The sequence below is a fragment of the Podarcis filfolensis genome (assembly GCF_964270895.1).
Source record: "Podarcis filfolensis genome assembly, chromosome: 14".
NCBI classification, from domain to species: Eukaryota; Metazoa; Chordata; class Lepidosauria; order Squamata; family Lacertidae; genus Podarcis; species Podarcis filfolensis.
Window position 1 is genome coordinate 16,247,655 of NC_139616.1, and position 22,112 is coordinate 16,269,766.

The 22,112-nt window shown below is 45.8% G+C and overlaps 1 protein-coding gene and 1 long non-coding RNA gene across 6 annotated transcripts in view; one reads left to right on the forward strand and one right to left on the reverse strand.

The window, feature by feature from the left end:
* Window positions 1–13,740: 13,740 nt before the first annotated feature.
* Window positions 13,741–20,257, forward strand: LOC310749807. Its single transcript, XR_014541806.1, has 2 exons — window positions 13,741–13,834; window positions 20,009–20,257. It is a non-coding gene; the product is annotated as an uncharacterized lncRNA (long non-coding RNA).
* Window positions 14,382–22,112, reverse strand: part of ARNT2 (aryl hydrocarbon receptor nuclear translocator 2) — a 148,469-nt gene continuing 140,738 nt past the window's right edge. For 4 of the 5 annotated variants that reach the window (XM_083586516.1, XM_083586515.1, XM_083586517.1 and 1 more), the window contains exons 18-19: window positions 20,076–20,212; window positions 14,382–18,998 (exon numbers count right to left, since the gene is read on the reverse strand). In XM_083586516.1, the coding sequence (XP_083442642.1) occupies window positions 18,900–18,998; window positions 20,076–20,212 (236 nt within the window). In that variant the 3' untranslated portion in view covers window positions 14,382–18,899. The remainder of the gene's footprint in view (window positions 18,999–20,075; window positions 20,213–22,112) is intronic. The other variant, XR_014541656.1, reaches the window with a different exon arrangement.

Below are 22,112 nucleotides of genomic sequence, written 5' to 3' on the forward strand. Positions count from 1 at the left end.
TTTGTTTTCACTTCAGTTTTGTCCAGACTTTTAGAAATATGAATGAAGATTCAGACTAAGCTCAACAGATCTGGAGTTTTATTCTAGAGTTCCTTCCTTGCATTCAGTCAAAAGCAGACTCCTGTTTTCCCATTCATAATCTGACTTTGCCCTTCCCAGCTGGTATTAAATCTTGGGTGGACTTCCTTGTGCTGAAAAAAAGTTCCCCATCCCTGCTGCCAGCAAATCTGAATTAATCCTCAATAAGTAGCTGCTAACCTCTCCCGCAAACATTGTGCAAACAGAACAGGATGAAGGCTTAATAAACAAGTTGCCTGGAAGTGACTTTCGTCCACAGCCTAAAATTATATTTAACTGCACCCCCGCTGTGTTCTCCCACTTGTGCAACATGTGAACGTTATGGTCTCCTTATTTCTGCACCGAGGTCAACGGCAGACAAAAGCATCACCACCTAGATTTTATCCACTGAGAAGCATCCCTAGTTCCCTGAACCCCAGTAAATAAGCTACGTGGTTTGATCAGCAACTCACAGTTGGATCTTCGATCCCTGCATTAGCTGCTCAGAATGTCTGGAGCAACCCAGTCAGATGGGTATTATTATTATTATTATTATTATTATTATTATTATTATTAACAACTCATGGTTGATACATCTAGGTCTCTTTGTTAACTGTCCACCAAGTGTGGCAATTATCATGATAGTTTTAGCCTGCCAAAGCTATCAGCCATATGTTCTCAAGGGTAAGATAGTTACAAATCACTAGCCCTATCTGATGTATTTTTCGGGGTGGGGTGGGGGGGAATGTTTATTTCAAGCCACAGAAGCTGTTCCCTGATAAGAGACATCTGGCGCAACGAAGCAGAACTGCCATTAAGCTGCTTTGCATCTGTTTCCTCTTTCACTCATGTGTCCTCGTATGGTGTATTTAGTTTTAATCTCCCCCCCTACTCACCCACTCCCAGCTGTAATGCTTTGTAATTGTGCATACATATGGCCTGGTCTACATATGCAGCCAAACTTGGGGGGGGTGTTGAGATAAAATAATCCCACTATGGTAGAATGGACTGGACCATTTCAGACTATGGCAGTGGAGCCTGTTCTATTTGCGCAAATGGGGGGCTGCTCCACCAACCTCAAGCCTGCCCTCAGCCAGCCCCCACCTGCCTGTTTGCTTACTCAAAGTTTCAGGAGTTGGTATTGCCTGTCTCCTTCCACCTCCTTAGAGTTGCCACCTCCGTAGAGCTCAGCAGGGAGGAGGATGGGGACAAAACTAGAACTAATTGGCTCTGCCTGTCATTGGCTCTACTGCCACCTACTGTTGGCCTCCCTGCTTTCTGCCCAATAAGAGAGCTGATGCCGTTGGAATACAGCAAATGTCCTCAGTAGCAATGAATGTTCTACAAACATAGGAAGCTGCCTTATCCTATAGTTACCAGATGTCCCCATTTCCTGGGGACAGTCCCCGGATTTACAAATCTGTCCCCGGACAAAATCCGTCCCCGGATTTCATTTAATGTCCCTGGATTTATATTTTAAGTGTTGTAGATTTATTAGTAGGGAATGAATGTTGTGTGATTGGTTCAACGGCACAAGACACATCATATGGGGACTTCCGGTGAGGCAAAATAGTGGGCGCCACGGCAGCGAGCAGCTCCTGAAGCCAGCCAGAGCCAACTGCGCTACCAGGCTGGCTCTGGGCTGCTGAGACTGCCGCTACCGCTGCTGAGGGGAAACCAGAGACGCCCGGCGCGTCAACTCGAACAAATCTGACCCAAATCTCCCACCTGGCCACCCAGCCAACTCCCCAGCGGCGCTCCAGGGCCAGTAAAAACCCCGGGGCTGATGCAGGGAGGAGGAGAGGAGAAGGAGGAGAGAGAAAAAGAAAGAAGAAAAAAGAGGGAGCCCCAACCTTGCCGCGCTGCTGCTGCCGTTGAGGAAGAGAGATAGGAGAGCACCAGGAGGGCAAGGACACGTGGCCGAGCCGAAGTCCGAACCGAGTCGACTCCGCGGCGGATAGCGCTCCAAGAGATCAGGCCGGGGCCCAGAGGAAGGCCGTGTGACAGAGGAGACCACAGAAGAGAAGATATTACTTCTTATTTTTTTCTCTCTTTTCAAAAAAAAAAAAGTGTCCCCGGATTCTTTGGGAAAAAAACTGGTAACCTTACCTTATCCAGAGTCGTACAATTAGTGCCTCTGGCTGAAGTGTAAAATCCAGATTGCTTAGCCAAGGGCCATCACCAAACTATATAACAGTTTGTGTGGGTGTGGGTGTTTACAAAAAATGAGTTGGTTGGCAGCCATCTGTCTTGGGAGACAATGGAAGAGTGTGCCTTCAAACTTCTCTGAGTTATGCAAGCCCCTTCCCCACAGCAAGGCAGTGATCCAGGCCCCCCCTATCTTTGTACAGTATAGCAAAAGTCAGAGGTTTCTATAGACAGCCACCAGCCAAACTATTGGTTCAAACTCTTGGAGAGTTACAGTGCTTGCTGTGGCTGTAGAGAATGATATGGAAGAGACGTGTTTTGTTGCAGGTGGGGCAGATGAAAACATCCAGTTGTGCTGATGCAGGTGTACCATGGCGTTTCTTTCTGGGCTCCCCCCAGCATAACCCATTGCAAATTCCAGTCTAGGTCAGTATTTGTCAAAGCTCTCTATGGCTCTCCAAAGGTTGTTGGCCAGTGGATGGGGATGATGGGAGTTGGAGACCAACAACATCTGGAAAGCAATGGGTTCCCCATCCCTGGGCTAAACCAACTGGAAACAGATCTCCAAGGCAACCAGAGACAAGGGCTATTTCCAATGCTGGCTCCAGGTTTGGGCAAGATATCTTCAATGGGCCCCTTTCCTTGACTGTCACTGCTGCTCATTCCCTCCACATCTGGGCCATTTGCAGCAGCATCTAAAGAAGATATGTGAAACCATTTTCAGCCTGAGGGTGGCATTCCTTATGGGCAGCCTTCCAAGTGCTGTATGCCAGCCAGAGGAAAAAGTGGCTGGTGTAAGAGGTGTGACTCTAATCTTTGTTGTTGTTGTTGTCGTCGTTTAGTCGTGTCTGACTCCTCGTGACCCCATGGACCAGAGCACACCAGGCACTCCTGTATTCCACTGCCTCCCGCAGTTTGGTCAAACTCATGCTGGTAGCTTCGAGAACACTGTCCAACCATCTTGTCCTCTGTCGTCCCCTTCTCCTTGTGCCCTCCATCTTTCCCAACATCAGGGTCTTTTCCAGGGAGTCTTCTCTTCTCATGAGGTGGCCAAAGTATTGGAGTCTCAGCTTCACAATCTGTCTTTCCAGTGCGCACTCAGGGCTGATTTCCTTAAGAATGGATAGGTTTGATCTTCTTGTGGTCCATGGGACTCTCAAGAGTCTCCTCCAGCGCCATAATTCAAAAGCAACAATTCTTCAGCGATCAGCCTTCTTTATGGTCCAGCTCTCACTTCCATACATCACTACTGGGAAAACCATAGCTTTAACTATATGGACCTTTGTTGGCAAGGTGATGTCTCTGCTCTGGATCACTGCCTTGCTGTGGTGAAGGGGCTTGCATAACTCAGAGAAGCTATGAGCTATGCCGTGCAGCCCCCCCAATCTTTGTACAGTATAGCAAAAGTCAGAGGTTTCTATGGACAGCCGCCAGCCAAACACATCTCCCTGTTCTCCATCCAGCAAGCAAGAGGCATTAGCTCAGTCAAAGGTCACATTTGAGCTGGGCAAAAGCTCTTGATGGGGAAGCAGGGCTAGCGTGAAGTGTAGCCTGAGAATAGTGGAGATGGGGAGCTCATGGCATGAGGTTTGTTTGTGTAATGCTATATCATATTTTTGCATTGTGTCTGAATGTGAAGGTTGTTAGCTGCTTAGGGGAGAGGTCTTTGCAACATGCAACTAGGCATATGCTTTGCAGCGTAAAGAAAAAGGTGTGTCGTGAAATAGTTTTTGTGCAGTTGAGGATATGGTACTTAACAAGGCTGTTTCTTAAAAAGAAATAGATGTGAACAAGGTTTTCAAAAGGCTAGAAATGAAAACAAAAACTTGTTTCTTTTCCATTTTCACAACCTTTTTGTAACAGTATGTTATGGGACTAATTACATGAGTAGTCAAAGCCATTTATTGACTCATACTGAGTTCTGCTTAAACAGTATATGTTGGAATGCATCGCTACAAAATAGTTCAAAACAGAGAAAAGATTTGTGCCATGGGATTGTGCCATGGTGGTCTCTAGCCTTGCATTATGCTGAGCACCCCAACGTTTATTTTGTGCTGAGATGGTTTTGCTTTAAAAACTGAAAGTCTTGGTACACACACACACACACACACACACACACACAAACACACACCCCGCTGGCAGATGGCACAGACGTGTCCCCCATAACCCCTGCCCTCTATGTTTAGGACTGCAGCTCAGATTTGCTTTCACTGCAGTAGGACTGATGGGAATGGAAGCATTTTCTGGGCCAGTGGGAGAATTGCATCAATTGGATGCTGCCTCCTCCCAATCTGAATTTTGTCGCTGCTTCACAATTCATCCCACTTATGAGGAAATTACTAACCCTGAAATCCCAAAAGGTTTGTTTATGGATTTTTCAGTGGCACGGTTCTCGGCCGGCTTTTCTCCACTGAGGATGTTGATGCCTTCAGCTATTATTCCGTCAAAGGAGCATTAGGGAGGCATTAAAACGGACAGGAAACACAGGGGGGATCTCTTGCGTAACGACGAGGGCGTTGGCTTTCCCCATTTCTCCTGGAAACTGGATTTATTGCTGGGCACAAAACCACAGCTCACAAAGGAAGAGGATTGTTGACGCATGAATGTGCATTGAAAGTCCAGTCACCTAAACAAACAGTGCTCTCGGAAGAAGAGCCCTCTTGACGTCACAACGCGAGGAAATTACTCATCCTTTATTTTGCAGAAATTAGGCTTCGCTGATATTTTCTCCCCTTCCCTCCAAGAGCTTTCCCAATAGGACTCTGGGCAGGGCCATGTACAGTAGGTCAGCGTTATCTATGCTTATTTGTTCTGTTCAAATATGAACTGGGAAGGCAGGAACACCACCTGGATGCAGCTCATAGGGGTTAATATTTTCGTAGCTGCAGCCACACCAATCGCATCCTGATTATTCAATCTCACCAGCAGCAGCAGCCTTCAGAGCAAAGAGAAAGGAGGTCATGAAAGCAGAAAGGATGGGTGGAACTGGAAACAGACATCCTTTATCTTTCCCAGTGAAGCAACTTCCTTTCAGCTATTTGGCAGGCCTCAGAAGTGTTTTCTCTGGTACATGCCCTCCAACATTTCTCTGATGAAAATAGGGATGTCCGATTCATTCATAAATATACCCCACCTTCCGACTGGGTTGCACCAGCCGCTCTCGGCAGCTTCCAACATATATAAAAACACCCCGTCATGGGGATTCAAACCGCCGACCTTCTGATCGGCAAGTCCTAGGCTCTGTGGTTTAACCCACAGCGCCACCCGCAACATAGCAAAACATTAAGCATTGGAAAACTTCCCTCTATGGGGCTGCCTTCAGATATCTTCTAATGGATGTATAGTTACTTATCTCCTTGTCTCAGGGGTCTCATAACTCCATAAAGGTAAAGGTACCCCTGCCCGTACAGGCCAGTCGTGTCCGACTCTAGGGTTGTGCGCCCATCTCACTTAAGAGGCTGGGGGCCAGCACTGTCCGGAGACACTTCCGGGTCATGTGGCCAGCGTGACGAAGCTGCTCTGGCGAGCCAGCACCAGCGCAGCACACGGAAATGCCGTTTACCTTCCTGCTATAAAGCTGTACCTATTTATCTACTTGCACTTAGGGGTGCTTTCGAACTGCTAGGTGGGCAGGAGCTGGGACCGAAAGACGGGAGCTCACCCCGCCGCGGGGATTCGAACCGCCGACCATGCGATCGGCAAGCCCTAGGCACTGAGGTTTTACCCATGGCGCCACCTGCGTCCCTCATAACTCCATACCCTTCAACATTTCAGCAATGAAAATAGGGATGTCCTAAGGGAAAGACAGGGATTCCAGGATCAAATCAGAATCTGGGATGGCTTCTGTAAATCCGGGACTGTCCCTGCAAAATAGGGACACTTGGGAGGGTCTGCTGGTATAAGCTCAGTGGCAGAGCTTCTGCTTTTCATGCAGAATGTCCCAAGTTAAGTCTCTGGCATCTCCAGGTAGAGAGAGCCCCTTGTCCAAAAAGCCAGAGAGCCACCGAGCAAAATGGACCAGGGTTCTGACTCAGTATAAAGCAGCCTCCTGTGTTCTTGTTATTTTTCATACAGTTGTCCTACTCATGATTACTTTGTGGCAAGGTCAGGTTAAGAGTTTTTGAGCCAAGCACTGGGTCTTCCTAATAAAGAGTCTTTTATGAAGGTGGATGACTGTACTGGTATACTGGAGCTCTAGGTAAACATGGGAACAGAGTGCTTAAGAACATTATGATTATTGCTGTTTATTATGTCTCTTCCTCTGTCTCCTTGCAAAAAGTGTCCTAAAGCAACTTACAAATGGGTAAGATGCAGCTGACATGAAAGGAACTAATACTACAGCCCAGGAGTCATTTTGGGCTCACAGCTGTCCATGGAGGCACAGGTCAATGGGGTGGGAGCTCACCCCATGGCGCAGATTCGAACCACCGACCTTCTGATCAGCAATCCCAAGAGGCTCAGTGGTTTAGACCACAGTGCTACCCGTGTCCCTTTCACTGCCTGGCATCAGGCAGGCCTGCTATAAAAACATCTTGTCCTGCAGGCCTGTGTTTAGAACCCTGCTTTATAGAACTTTATAGAACACTGTTGGGTTACCAGGACCCCTGTGCAACCTGAATTCAGTAGCATACCCTCCAACAGCCCACTGATCAAAATTAGGACACTGTTTTTTTTGGTTCTGAACTCTCGCAGAACTAAGCTGATGAGACACAAAAATGAGTGTCTTTTGGTCCAGCACTCTGCTGCGAGGTAGCTGACTTGCGCTAGAGTGCCAGATCAAAAAATGGGACATTCCAGGATCTGGTCAGAAACTGGGATGGGTTCTGTAATTCTGGGATGTCCCGCTCAAATCAGGACGCTTGAGGGGTATGCAGTAGTCAAGGTTGAACAAACAGCACAATGAAAAGTAGATCAGTTCTCCCTGGAAGACGTGGTTAGGATGGAATCATTACTGCTAACACTTTAGAAACTGGCCTCTCTTAAAAAAAAATGAAAGAAAGCAAACTTCTATAGGCCACCCAAGTTTGGGAAAGTACAAAGTGGAGACAATGTGAGGTTTTCAGGGTTGTGTGCTTTTTAACAATTAAAAAACACAATTGCTTCATTTGAAAAAGCAAAATGAACCTGGGAGGGAATTTCTGGAAAACGGTTTCTGCCCTAAATAAAAAGACACACTAACACAATAATTAAAGAAAGATGATGGCAGTCAGGCGCCAGGAGCCAAGTGAAGAGACGTTCCAATTTACAGCAGCTCTTGGCTGAGGAACCTTCTCAGGCTCCAGGTTTTCTACTTTTGTTTTCTTGTTCAGTCTGAATCATACACTCTGCCTTACCCTTTCCCACCGATCGCCACACTTGTTTGCTTACGTCATTTAATGCAGAAGCACTAGTAAACATCCTTTGCAAGGCTGGGAAGCGCCTACAACCTAAAAGAAACTGAGTTTAAGACAAATTTGCATGAACAATGATTTTGCCCGCTGTGAATTAATAATTGTGTTCCTATAACCTCCCTCTCCTGCAGCTTGGAAAAACTGGACCGGCTCATAAGGGACTAAACTGAATATTGGGGTCCCTCCAGAACCATGTTTTATTGCGGCCTTATTCTGCAACATGTTATTGATGCAAGAATAGTGCATTAGTGATGGATTTATTTTGCTTTAAGTCTATCTATACAGTGGTACCTCGGGTTCAGTACTTAATTCGTTCCGGAGGTCCATTCTTAACCTGAAACTGTTCTTAACCTGAAGCACCACTTTAGCTAATGGGGCCTCCTGCTGCTGCTGCGCCGCCAGAGCACGATTTCTGTTCTCATCCTGAAGCAAAGTTCTTAACCTGAAGCACTATTTCTGGGTTAACAGAGTCTGTAACCTGAAGCGTATGTAACCTGAAGGGTATGTAACCCGAGGTACCATTGTACTTCCTTTTGTGCTGTGTTTTCCAGGCATAGGCCCACACTTTAAAGCTCCCTGTCTGAGCAGGATTTTGTTTAGTTTTGTCCTGGTGCTTTCCCTATACAGTGGTACCTCGGGTTAAGAACGTAATCCGATCTGGAGGTCCGTTCTTAACCTGAAACTGTTCTTAACCTGAGGTACCACTTAACTAATGGAGCCTCCCGCTGCTGCTGCGCTGCCACCATGCGATTTCTGTTTTCGTCCTGAAGCAAAGTTTTTAACCTAAGGTACTATTTCTGGGTTAGCGGAGTCTGTAACCTGGAGCGTCTGTAACCCGAGGTACCACTGTATATATTCCCTACACTCAGAAAAATGTCATGTCATGTATAAGATATAGAAGCTTCCCAAGGAAAGTTTTCACATGTCTAGTTTTTTCTTTTCGTGGGGGAATCATTCAGATATGCAGCCTCCTGCCCTCTCAACATCCTGCTGCCAGAAATGGTTCTATACTCCAGAAATGTCTTACCACTCAAGTTGCTCCATGGGTAGCCTGGCTTTGTTGAACTGCTCTTTAGTGACCCCGCAGCTCTCCTGCTTAGGAGACTTTTGCCAGCGTCAGCTGCACTTGTTTCAGTCCAATACACTTGGGTCTAGACTGATTTGGCATTGATGCAATTTGGCTCCGTCTCAACATCTCCTGTCTCCTTGTATTTACACACCTGCCAGCTCAGAGCATCTTCCTTCTCTTCTGCGTTGTTTTCTTAATGAGTCAAGGGTTGTTCACACTCTTGCACCATTGATCGAGCCCCCCTAGTCTCGCCCCTTGTGCAGTCTGATCTCACATAAGAGAAAGCATCTTGGTCACCATCCAAGATGAGCATGGGAACAGGCTGATTCACTTGTAATACCCTGCTCTGGGGGCAAGGATCACTGCCTTAGCCATCTCCAGGAACAAAGTAGCTGCGTTTGGATGTCACAGTAAAACATTATGAGTTTGTGGGGTGCCAGACACCCTAAATTCCTGGGTCCAATAAAAGTTAGAATTAATCAAAGTTTGTGGAGTTAAACTGAGCCAAACTGCTTATGTTAAAAATACAAGCCAGGCCAACCTGGTGATCCATTGCTGAGTGTGGATCAGTAGGGGAACAAAGCCTGAGAATGGCAGTCGTTAACAGGAGGCGGGTGGTGCTGTGGTCTAAACCACTGAGCCTCTTGGGTTTGTGGATCAGAAGGTCGGCAGTTCGAATCCCCGTAACAGGGTGAGCTCCCGTTGCTCTGTCCCAGCTCCTGCCAATCTAGCAGTTCGAAAGCACACTAGAGCAAGTAGATAAATAGGTACCGCTGCGGCAGGAAGGTAAACGGCGTTTCCGTGCGCTCTGGTTTCTGTCACGGTGTTCTGTTGCGCCAGAAGTGCTGAACATCTATTTCGCCAGCTGAGAGGCAAAAAGAGCAGATATCTCGGCTCCTGTCTGCCAGCCTACAAACTCACAGCCACTTGTTTTATATGACCATCAAGTGAAAGCTGCATTGCGGGCGGTGAATCCCAGCAGAGTTGCTGGTCCAGATGGGGTGCTGTGAATAGTGGTAAAATTTTGTGTCGATCAATTAGCAGGGGTCTTGATGAGGATTTTAAACATCTCTCTGCAAACCACTTCTGTTCCATCATGTTTGAAAGCAGCCACCATTATCCCAGTCCCAAAGAAAACAGCAATTAACTGCCTAAATGACTATAGACCCATTGCATTAACATCTGTAGTGATGAAATGCTTCCATAGATTGATCCTTCAACACCTCAGAACATGTTTTTCACCGGACTTTGATAAACACCAGTTCATCTATAGGAGAAACAGGTCAACAGATGATGCCATTGCTACAGCTTTTCACCTTGCAGTGAGTCATCTAGAGAGACCAGGGAACTATGTCAGAATGCTGTTTATTGATTATAGCTCAGCTTTCAATACCATCCTTCCGGGCATTCTCATCAGAAAGTTAAGGGACCTGGACCTTTCCTCTAACATCTGTGATTGTATTAAAGACGTGCTGAGAGATCGGACACAAATAGTGAGGTCTGGGCCTGTTACATCTACCTCCCTGAAGCTCAGCACTGGCACACCACAGGAATGCATGCTAAGTCCATACCTGTATTCGTTGTATACATATGATTGCATTTCATCTGACCCATCTACTGCAATTATTAAGCTTGCTGATGACACCACCATAATGGGTTTAATTACAGGCGGAGATGAATCTGCGTACAGGGGGGAGATTCAAAAGGTATCCACATGGTGCTCAGAGAACAATCCGCACCTAAACATTGGCAAGACAAAGGAGATGGTGTTGGACTTTCAGAGGAAGAGGGGAGCTAGCCCCGTTGTATATCGGGGGGGGGGTGCTGTGTGGAGAGAGTCTCTTCCTTTAAATTCCTGGGAGTCCATCTTAGTGAAGACCTTACTTGGAAGGTCAATGCAGCCCAGGTGGTTAGGAAGGCCCAACAGAGACTTCCTTTCCTTAGGGTCTTGCGAAAGAACAATGCTAGACAGCAACTGATGATTTCCTTCTATCGGTCCACAATAGAAAGTGTTCACTCATACTGTATTGCGGTGTGGTACGCTGGTTTGACAGCCATGGACAGAAAGTCCCTACAGAGGGTGGTGAAGACAGCACATGATATCATGGGCTGTCCCCTGAGTCCACTAGATGTTATCGCAGGAGACCGTTGCCTCAGAAGAGCGAGGAACATTCTCAGGGATTACTCACACCCTGGCCAGCACCTTTTTAATCTCCTGCCCTCAGGCAGGAGATACAGAAGCATGATAAGCCGCACCAACAGGTTAAAGAACAGTTTCTACCTGTGGGCCATGAGGCTGCTGAATGGAAGACAGCAACATTGCAGCTGACGTTCGGTGTTGGTGGTTGTACAACAGCACACAGAGTGTAACAAGGACTGAAAGATTGGGGGGGGGGGCTCATTTAATCTCACTTTAAACAAGTGGTACAGTGACAATGAAGTATTTCTATTAGTCATGCTGGCCGTGTGACCGGGAAAGCTGTCTGCAGACAAACACTGGCTCCTTCGGTCTGAAAGCGAGATGAGCACCACAACCCCATCGTCACCTTTGACTGGACTTAACCATCCAGGGGTCTTTACCTTTTACCTGTGAAATTAACAAAGCAATTCCTCTGTGCCAGATAGCAGAGAGGTGTGAGTCCCGTCTTTCTCTAGATAGGTAGCTAGTTAAAGGTAAAGGTACCCCTGACCGTTAGGTCCAGTCGTGGATGACTCTGGGTTTGTGCGCTCATCTCGCTCTATAGGCCGAGGGAGCTGGCATTTATCCGCAAACAGCTTCCGGGTCATGTGGCCAGTATGACTAAGCCGCTTCTGGCAAACCAGAGCAGCGCACAGAAACGCCGTTTATCTTCCCGCCGGAGCGGTACCTATTTTATCTACTTGCACTTGACGTGCTTTTGAACTGCTAGGTGGGCAGGAGCTGGAACGGAGCAACGGGAGCTCACCCCGTCGCGGGGATTCGAACCACCGACCTTCTGATCAGCAAGTCCTAGGCTCTGTGGTTTAGACCACAGCACCACCCACGTCCCAGATAGGTAGTCAGAAGGGGACAAAAGGCCAGAGTTTTTGGGATAACAGTTGGCAGTGATGTACTGGCAAAAACTGTAGCAGACTGTAAAAAAAGAGACAGAGAGCATGGCTGATTTCTGTTTTTGATCCAAGGCAGCAGCACCTATGCGAGAATCCAGAGACGCTTTTGGAGTGCAATGCTAGGAACCTCTCTGTTGTAGACTCAGGCTGTATATATGTGTAAATAAACCATATATCATAAAGACATCACAATCTCCACTGTGCCTCATTTCCAAGAGCAAACATGAACCCCAGGTAAACGTCTGGAACCCCTGGAATGTTACACTGATGTGGATATTGGGGTGATGTGTAAGAATAGTTTATCGCTGGGCAGCATTTATAACCACCAGCACCTGGAAGATACTTACCTGCCACCAGTGTTAAAGCAAGATTCAATTGTCAGTCTGGATGGCTTCCGTATGTGGAATTTGGGGAGCAAATGCCATCTTGTCCTTTGGCCAGCAAATTGTATTGAATGAGCCCTGGTTCCAGCTATGGAAAGACAAACCAAGCACATCTTCCAGGGAAACACAGCTGGCATGAAATGACACAGGTGGCATGTTCTGGTCAGGGCAGATGAATGTAGGACAGCTATATTTCATTAATTGGAAGAGATGTCCACGGTGTATTTGGCAAACGCTGCAGCACTCAGTGCAATGGATGCACAGCATTTAGGTCAAAGCAAGATAAGTTGAAGGTCTTCTAAGGCTAAAGGGATGTGATGTGACCGTGTTTTATTGCCTCCCTTAAAAATCATAGGGTGGTCATGAGAGGCCATTAAGAGGCAATTCTACTTCCACCACAAATATCATTTTGGATTAGCTGTCGCTGCAAAATCTGATGCTACTTTTAACAACATTTGTGTGTTTTAATTGCTTCCCTCCTCATATACATTACACCTTGCCCTCTCCTTCATTATATATATTCCTTCAGTGGGACACCGCCCTCCCCAGTGCTGTATTTTGAGATTAGTGAGCGAGTTCCTGCTCCGATTTTCATCTTTTAATGCTGCTTTTGCCGTTTATTAGCACAGCCTTCTCGGTGGTGACCCCATGTGGGAGGCATCACTGCCTGCCTTTGGGAAACACACATAAACTTACCCATGCCATCCAGCCTCTGAGGCAGTTGCTCAAAAAATTGTGAAATGCAGAATAATAAAAAAATCACAAGCAAATTACGGAATAGTAGAATCCTAAGCATTTTTTACTAAGATCAGTGGGCCATGTTAGTAAGCACATTTGAGATTGCAATCTAGGTTGCTCAGTCAATAAAATCAAAGGGTTGCTAGCCCTGTTCAGAGTACACCCATTAAAATTAACTAAAATGATGGAACTTGGGCCAGTGGAGTTTAATGGGTCTACTCTGAATACAATGTAGATGGATACAACCCAAAGATCCATTTCTTTGCATTAGAATCAAGAACATTCACTACATCGTGTAGAGGTGGTGTCCATAACTTTATGTAGAGGTGACATGATAGCTTGTAAAATTATGCAGGGGCGAGAAGAAAGTGGACAGAGGTTTCCCTCCGTAACCCTTGAACTTGTGGACATGCAATGAAGCTGAATGCTGGAAGATTCAGGATAGATAAAAAGTGCAGTATTTTTCGCTCCATAAGACGCACCTGACCATAAAATGCACCTAGTTTTCAGAGGAGGAAAGGGGGAAAGCCCCTTTTTGGGGGGGATCAGCTCACAGTTGTGCAGTTTCTTTTGCAAAGGGGAAAAGCCCCATGTTTTGAGGATCAGCTCACAGTTGTGCAGCTTCTTTTGCAAAGGGGGAAAGCCCCATGTTTTGAGGATCAGCTCACAGTTGTGCAGCTTCTTTTGCAAAGGGGGAAAGCCTTGTTTTTTTTTTTTGGGTTCAACTCACAGTTCTGCAGCTTCTTTAGGAAAGGAAAGGGAGCCGTTTCTATAGTTTCCAGAAAGATAATCTAATCAGCCAGTCACATGTTGCTGGGGAAACAAATGGAGGCCTGGGCAAGGGGGTGGGCCCGGAAAGGGAGCCAGCGATCGACCACACATTTGCTCTGTAAGACACAAAGACATTTCCCCTTACTTTTTAGGAGGAAGAAAGTGTGTCTTATGGAACGGAAAATACGGTACTTATTCATGCAGCACAAAGTTAAACTATGGAACTCACTCCTGAGGAGGCAGTGATGGCCACATAGATAGTTTTCAAAGATTAGAGAAACTAATGAAGAAGAATATTGGACTAGATGAGACTCTGGCCTGATACAGCAGGCTCTTATGATGTTCTCAGGTGTAGGAGAACATACAGTCTGAGGGACTTCACAGGGAGCCTTCTGGGAATCACATGACAGTGTAGGTGGGCAAAAATGGGTGGATCAAAAGATGCGAGTCTTACCTTTGTACAGTTGGCTACATTCCAGCCATGTGAAAGTCGGAAATTCCTACACCACACCCACCTCTCTCCACACTCTGTCCAGGCAAGCAAAGGGGAATCGTCACATTTCAAGGGCACTGTCCAGCCCCACAAAAGCACTCAAGGAGTGCAGGAAGCAAGACTGTCAAGGAATGCGGCCCTGGGGAAGAGAACTGTGGGCTGGCTTGATGGTTGTGTTTGGCTCTCAGGACGGAGGTTCTCCACCCCTGCGTTACACGACAGCAGCAATTAACAACAGCTCGTGATGCTTTATTATTTTAATGAAAATTTAAAAGGCAGGTTATTAATTATACAGACACACAAAACTGGTTTTGCTATACAGAACACTTAGAAGTACAAAATACAGTTTTATCCACAACACAGTTCCACATTGACACCAAATGGCTCTAACAGATACAGATGCAAATGGTAGAAAAAGTCAATTAAAACACGCACACGCACACACCATTGGCATATATTTTTTAAGGGGCAAAGGTATGGCACATAATCTGAAGCTCTGAACTGAGCACTTTCAGTTTTAAATGAAAGAGAGTTCCAAACGCCTGCTTACCTCTTCCCTGCTGAGGTCAATGAGGATGATCTTGCCATAGTTAAGAACATTGTTTTCAGTGGGAAAATAATGCTTGGTGTTCGAAAAACGTTTCCTCCTTGCTCCAACCTACAAAAGGGCCTGAGCTACAGTTGGATGAATCTGTCCATTTTGGTTTCACTCAGGTTCTCATTTTTCCTATCTCAAAATCAGCGCAGATTGAGTTTCAGTTTGAAAATTCTTTGTTTCAAAAAGTCCTTAGGAGAAACTTCCACTGAAATTGTGATGAAATTTCATAACATACACGTTTCTATACAATGTACACACTTTTATTTTTGCAAAGCAATTTTCTTTAATATAAGGAATTTTGAAGTAACTCTATTCTATGCCTACTTTACCCTGGTATATGCATTTCTGTACGCACTATTTGTTTGGGGAACTGCACCACAAAATTTGGAGACGTGAATTTCAAAGGATGGCTGTGTTCTGTTTTGCGTATTTTCAGAAAGTGTGAATTAGCTATGTCCACCTTTAAATGTGAACTGTGTTGAATTCTGCCCGCCCCACAGGCAGAAATGAAGGATCAAGGGCTGAGCCATGGTAGAAACCAATGTCTCGGGATGAATGGGCAGACCAAGGGGTGGAGTCAAGAGAAGGATGAGGCAAGTCATGGAAGTCAGAGCCTGCCAGAATCTTGGGTTTGCTGGCTTGTCAAATCTCTGCGCTAGTCACATGACAGGATGTGATCAGACCAGCAAATACATTTAGTCAATATACTTAGAGGGCACTTTCCCAATGTTCAAAGGAGTGTATGATGATAATAATAACAACAACAATTTAATGCAACAGCAGCAAATAATAATTACAGATGTAGTCCTCAACCAACCAAATCCCTGCCCAAAAACAGCACATCATATTTAAAAGCATGCTGTCTGCAAGCCTTGAGGCCACTTTAGCAAAATGCCTCCTTTTCACTGTTGCAGTTTTAACTGCTTGTCATGTAGACAACTCAAGCAGGGATGATCAGCTGACCGCAACTGATACATGGGTTGGATATACTTAGATAGCCCTAATGGGATGCTCTAACTAAGTATTTGCTTGCCACTCTTTCCCATTAAATCAGTGGGGCTTTAGTGCTGGATTGGGTTCACTACAGTGGTACCTTGGGTTACATACGCTTCAGGTTACAGATGCTTCAGGTTACAGATGCTTCAGGTTACAAACTCGGCTAACCCAGTAATAGTACCTCGGGTTAAGAGCTTTGCTTCAGGATGAGAACAGAAATTGTGCTCCGGTGGCACGGCAGCAGCAGGAGGCCCCATTAGCTAAAGTGGTGCTTCAGGTTAAGAACAGTTTCAGGTTAAGAACGGACCTCCGGAACGAATTAAGTACATAACCAGAGGTACCACTGTAGTATGAAAAGTGCTTAACTTTGGCTGGATCATGCCAGGAGTTACTATAAGCAGAATGGCCTGTGTCCATGCAGTTGTTAATCCAGAAAAACAGGTTTGACAATTTAGCTCATCTTTTGCTCCCATATTTATAGCAAAACATTACCATTCTACCCTTTGCCTACCCATGTTTAGCAACACCTTATGCCCCCTCCCCAGCCTACAGAGCTAAGGGCCAGCCTTGCTTCTTGATTTCTAAGTTGAACACAGCCACAAAAACAAACTCACCAACTCACAAACACATATGTCCATTGCCCATCTTGCGAGGCTACAAATCGGACAGTATGACATTGATAAGGCATTGATGGCTGCATGGCCGAGTAACTTTTGGAAGGGAGAGGAAAAACAAGGATACAGAGTTGTATTCTATGTAGCGCTATGCAAAATGTTCCACTAGCAGAAGGATTTCTTCTCGCACAATGGAATGTTCTCTCCTCCTCCTGGGCTCCCTAAATCTGTTCTGGGGTTTTCTCCAACCCTTCAGAGCAGATTTGGGGATGGCATGGGGGGATGAGAGGAGAAAAAAATCCCACTGCACTAGTGTTCATCCTTGAGCTAGTGCAACTATTTAGTTGAATGCTGTCCAGTGTGTAAAAATGCACATTGAGGTATTAGGAGAAATCAAACATGGTGGTTAACACTGCGCCAGAAATGAACTAGAAGCTTAAGTAACAGTAGACTTATTAAGAGATACCTATAATTACATACTGTGCTTTAATGCAAAGAAAGGAAAATATGGAAACGGATGATTTAAATTATAGGTGGAACTACATGTTACACTCAAGGTGAGACTTCTGTTGAAAATGGCACTGCTGCACCAGGCATATCAGGCCCATTTTGTAGAGTTGGATGAATTTGTCAATTTTTGGTTCTCCAAGTTTCTCCCCCCCCCTCTTAAGTTCATTTCTCCAGCAATTTGCAATTGGGGGGGGGGGGAATCCTCATTAAAATTTGTCAGCATTTTAGTGCTAATTTTTCCTAATATACACATTTCTATGTGCATTTTTGACCAATATACAAATTATTGCAATTTCCCTTTAAAAAAACTGCATGCTTATGTGACATTTTCACTAATGCATGCATTTTTATGCACACTTTCCACCAATTTACGCATTTTCTGTCTGGAGAAACTCCATTGCAAAATTCAGAGAAGTGTGAATTCCAAAGGATAGTTGTGTTTTGGCAGGCTTAATGGTACAGAAAGCATGAACTAGGAGGTCTCTCATTAAAATTTGAACAAAATGGCTAATCCCCTTATTGGAATGTTGCTGCCTTTCTCTGCGCCAGCCAGCAGCGGCCAATGATGGGCAGGAAAGCATTCCACAACATGGCCTCATGGCCATAGATCCTACACATCACAGCTGAGCAGGGCTGGGGGTGAAATCTGATTCTAACAGTTGCAAGTAGGAGATTTGACAGCAGCTCCAAGTACAGAGTTAACATGTCTTTCCACCTTCCATTTGATAAAACATTTTGAACTAGCCTTTTCAACAGAAGCACCACCACCACCATCATTTTGTTAGCTAAAGATGGCTAGGAAGCAAGTTAGGCTCCACATTAGAACCTGCCCCTTTCCAGAAACCAATGGCCCACACAGCTGCTGACTACAGCTATTGCTGCAAGGTTGCTTGCCAATTTCTTGCTGAGCTTAAAAAGCAACAACAACCCACATGTTTTGTTTGTTTTCTAAACCACTTTCAAGCAGTATTATGGTCACAATCCAGCTGTAGGGTGCAAAGGCGCACTGCACAGAAATGTTGTCATAATGGTTTGGCTGAGTGTTAACAAGCAGATGAAACCGTAGATTGCCAAAGCCACATTAATTTGTATAGCCGATGGAGTGGTGTGCAGAGCCCCAAAGGGCATATAGGGATTTCAAAATGAAATACATGTGCAACCTGTCCCCTTAAGCTTGGACTGTAAGCCCTCCAAATATATTGCTACCCTCTTCACAGACTTCCCTTGTATATGGTAAAATAACAAATCCAAAACTCAAGATCCAGTTTGTACAACACCAGATATACAGATAGTACTAAAATGTACATACATTCAAGCCTAGCTGTGTTAAAATGAGATAGGAAAGGCGCTGGAACCTCCTGCCAGAAAGGACTAGGTTATAGTTACACAACCTTACATTCAAATTGGCCTAAAATGACCATAAAAAGGATCAAAATGGCTTCAATCTCTGTTGTCATGGGGTGAGGGGACCATTTGCACAACCATGTACAGACACTCTCAGCTGTTCTGCTACCTTTCCAAGAACCACCAGAATGGAGCTCTCTGACCCCCCTGTGGTCTATGAGTCACAGCTAGGGAGTCTCACAACTAGAAGTCTTATCTTCAAGTAGCCAGCAGAGGACTGGAGTGCTTATTTCATTATCTGTTCACACAAGCAGCTTTCTCTAAGGAGGGAAGTTAGAAATGGTTCACATTCAAATATTAAGAGCCGAGAGAAAGTTAAAAATCAAAGCGCCCCCCCCCGCTCGTCCCCACCACCCGCCCCACCCAAGCTCAAAACCCTACCACAAATGGGAATGAAATACAAAATGAATCCTCGCGGCGAATGCCAACCAGGTGGCGTTAGGTTATTTCATTAGAACTTGCATGGTCAACACTTGGAAGGAGCGCAAGTGATTATCTGAAGTATGAGAAGGGGGCGTTTCTTGTTTTATAGCTTCTATGATAATGTTAACACAGGGAAAGTCGATCTCATACTACCCTGGTATGCTGATTTCCTTTCCCAGAATGTCCTTTGCAGAGGTTATCTGGCTAGGTAAAATTTACTCAGAAAATGGAGGAAACATTCCCAAATCAGCAAAATCTTCAATGTTGTAATTGCCGGTCCCTTGGGTTGGATCTCCTGGAATAGGCAGCATATCCTGGATGATAAAAGAAAATGAAAGGGAAACGTGATTTTTCTTGTACAGTGGTACCCCGGGTTACAGACGCTTCAGGTTACAGACTCCACTAACGCAGAAATAGTACCTCGGATTAAGAACTTTGCTTAAGGATGAGAACAGAAATTGCATGGCGGCAGCGGGAGGCCCCATTAGCTAAAGTGGTACCTCAGGTTAAGAACAGATTCAGGTTAAGAACGGACCTCCAGAACAAATTAAGTTCTTAACCTGAGGTACCACTGTATCCTTATCTAGGGCAAAGCCCCTTTAGCATCTCCCCCCTTTGTCCCTTAACTGTACCGCAGGCTTCCTCAACCTCGACCCTCCAGATGTTTTTGGCCTACAACTCCCATGATCCCTAGCTAGCAGGACCAGTGGTCTGGGATGATGGGAATTGTAGTCTCAAAACATCAGGAGGGCCGAGGTTGAGGAAGCCTGCTGTACAGCAACTAACGGCAAAAGCAGCAAGGAACAGTCAGCTGGCAATTTAAGGAAAGAAGTGCTCTGTGCAAAATCTCAGGACTGGTGTAGCGCATTGCCAGCCCAGCCAGGTAAGCCCACCAGGGCTCACACCTGCGTAGGGCCACTTAAACCTGGAGCTGGCACCAAACTTCAGTTTCTGTAGCTCCACATACAGCATTCTGCCACCATCTAGCTTGGATGTGACCAGATGACCGACGATTTCTTTCCATAAGGAATAAACCAGGGGTAGGCAACCTAAGGCCCGGGGGCCGGATGCGGCCCAATTGCCTTCTAAATCCGGCCTGCCGACAGTCCAGGAATCAGCGTGTTTTTACATGAGTAGAACGCTTCCTTTTGTTTAAAATGCATCTCTGGGTTATTTGTGGGGCATAGGAATTTGTTAATTTCCCCCAAAAAATATTGTCTGCCCCCCCCATGGTCTGAGGGACGGTGGACAGGCCCATGGCTGAAAAAGGTTGCTGAGCCCTGGATAAAATGATATTTGTTGACAGTTTGCTGCCTTTTAAGAGGACCCAAAAGGTCACCTGCAAGAGACGGATCACCTTGCCATGCTGAATCACGGGTCCAGGGACTCACCTGGAACACTTCTGTCTGGCTGGTTTGCTGGTGAGGATGCTGCTCACTGTTTTGCTGGTTGTGATGTTGGCTTTGCCACTGGGACCACACCTCCGAAGGCCTCCCTTGGAACTGTCCGCTGCTTTGGCTGCTTTCAGCTGGAAAATAAAATAAAGTTACAAGAGTGGGTCTTTTAAAATGTACTTCTGCTTTTCTTTTCTTTTTTGACTAAACAATAATAATAATAATAATAATAATAGTAATAATAGTAGTAGTAGTAGTAGTAATAATACCGTATTTTACACCCTATAGGACACACTTTTCCCCCTCCAAAAATGAAGGGGAAATGTGTGTGCGTCCTATGGGGCGAATGCAGGCTTTCACTGAAGCCTGGAGAGCCCCACCGCCAGCCCCACAAGCTCGGGGGACAGCAGGGAGGCGGAACACCGCCATCCCGCTGTCTCCCGATGTGGTTTGGAGGCTGGCGGAGAGCTGCCTGTTCTGGGGGCTGGGGTCGGGGAAAGCTCGGGCTTCCCCCGCCCCAGCCCCACACCTGGGGGGGAGGAAATAATTTTTTTTCCTTTATTCCCCCCCCAAAAAAATATCTAGGTGCGTCCTATGGGCCGGTGCGTCCTATAGGGCGAAAAATACGGTAATAATAATGTAGAAACGCAGCCCATCTGGCCGCGTTTCCCCAGCCTCTCTGGGCAGCTCACAACAGAATATTAAAAACACGATAAAACACCAAGCATTAAAAACTTCCCTAAACAGGGCTGCCTTCAGATGTCTTCTAAATGTCAGATAGTTGTTTATTTCCTTGACATCTGAAGGGAGGGTGTTCCACAGGGTGGGCGCCACTACCAAGAAGGCCCTCTGCCTGGTTCCCTATAACCTCACTTCTCGCAGAGAGGGAACTGCCAGAAGGCCCTCGGAGCTGGATCTCAGTGTCTGAGCAGAACGATGGGAGTGGAGACGCTCCTTCAGGTATACTGGGCCGAGGCTGTTTAGGGTTTTAAAGGTCAGTGCTTTGAATTGCGCTCAGAAATGTACTGGGAGCCAGTGTAGGTCTTTCAGGACCGGTGTTATATTCATTCCTGCCTACCTTAGGTCTAGTCCTCTGTGCCTGAGTTTTGAACAGTGTTCCTTCATGCATTTAGGATTAACTTCTCCTTTATAAAGTTACACGCACACTCACATGCATTGCCTGTCAAGGGCTAAAGGAGAGGCTCTGTTCTCGTTCTGCCCCCATCCGCACTATGCATTTAAAGCACTATGATACTGCGTTAAACAGCCACGGCTTCATCCAAAGAACCCTGGGAACTGTAGCTTGTAAACCACTCTAGGAATTGTAGCTCTGTGAGAAGAGTATAGGTGTCTCCAGACATCTTTCAGCAGCCTTTACAAACTACACTTCCTAGGATTTGCCCTGACTGTTTAAATTGGTATGATACTGCTTTAAATGTATAGTGCGGATGTGGCATCTGTCCAGACGGAAACTGAAAAAGACAGGGCCTTTCCTGTGGTGGCTCCCCAGCCCTAGAACCCCCTTCCAAAAGAGGTGTACCAAAGCCCCACACTGCAATCATTTAAGCAGGGATGTGAAACCAGATCTTAAAAAAGTTATGCAGGCATTACAGATTGTTAGGAGCTTTGCTCTGTATTACTGTATCAACTAATCAGATGGGTTCTAATATATGCTTAAAGACTGTATTTCACTGGTTTCTGCTGGTTAAATTTGAAAGCTGCCTTAAGCATCTTGATAAAGTAGGAAGGATATGCTATGTATATACAGTGGTACCTCAGGTTAAGAACTTAATTCGTTCCGGAGGTCCGTTCTTATCCTGAAACTGTTCTTAACCTGAGACACCACTTTAGCTAATGGGGCCTCCTGCTGCCGCTGCACAATTTCTGTTCTAATCCTGAAGCAAAGTTCTTAACCTGAGGTACTATTTCTGGGTTAGCAGAGTCTGTAACCTGAAGCGTCTGTAACCCGAGGTACCACTGTAAAAAACAACAATTACATAAACATATAAATAATATTCATCACCTAATCCCACT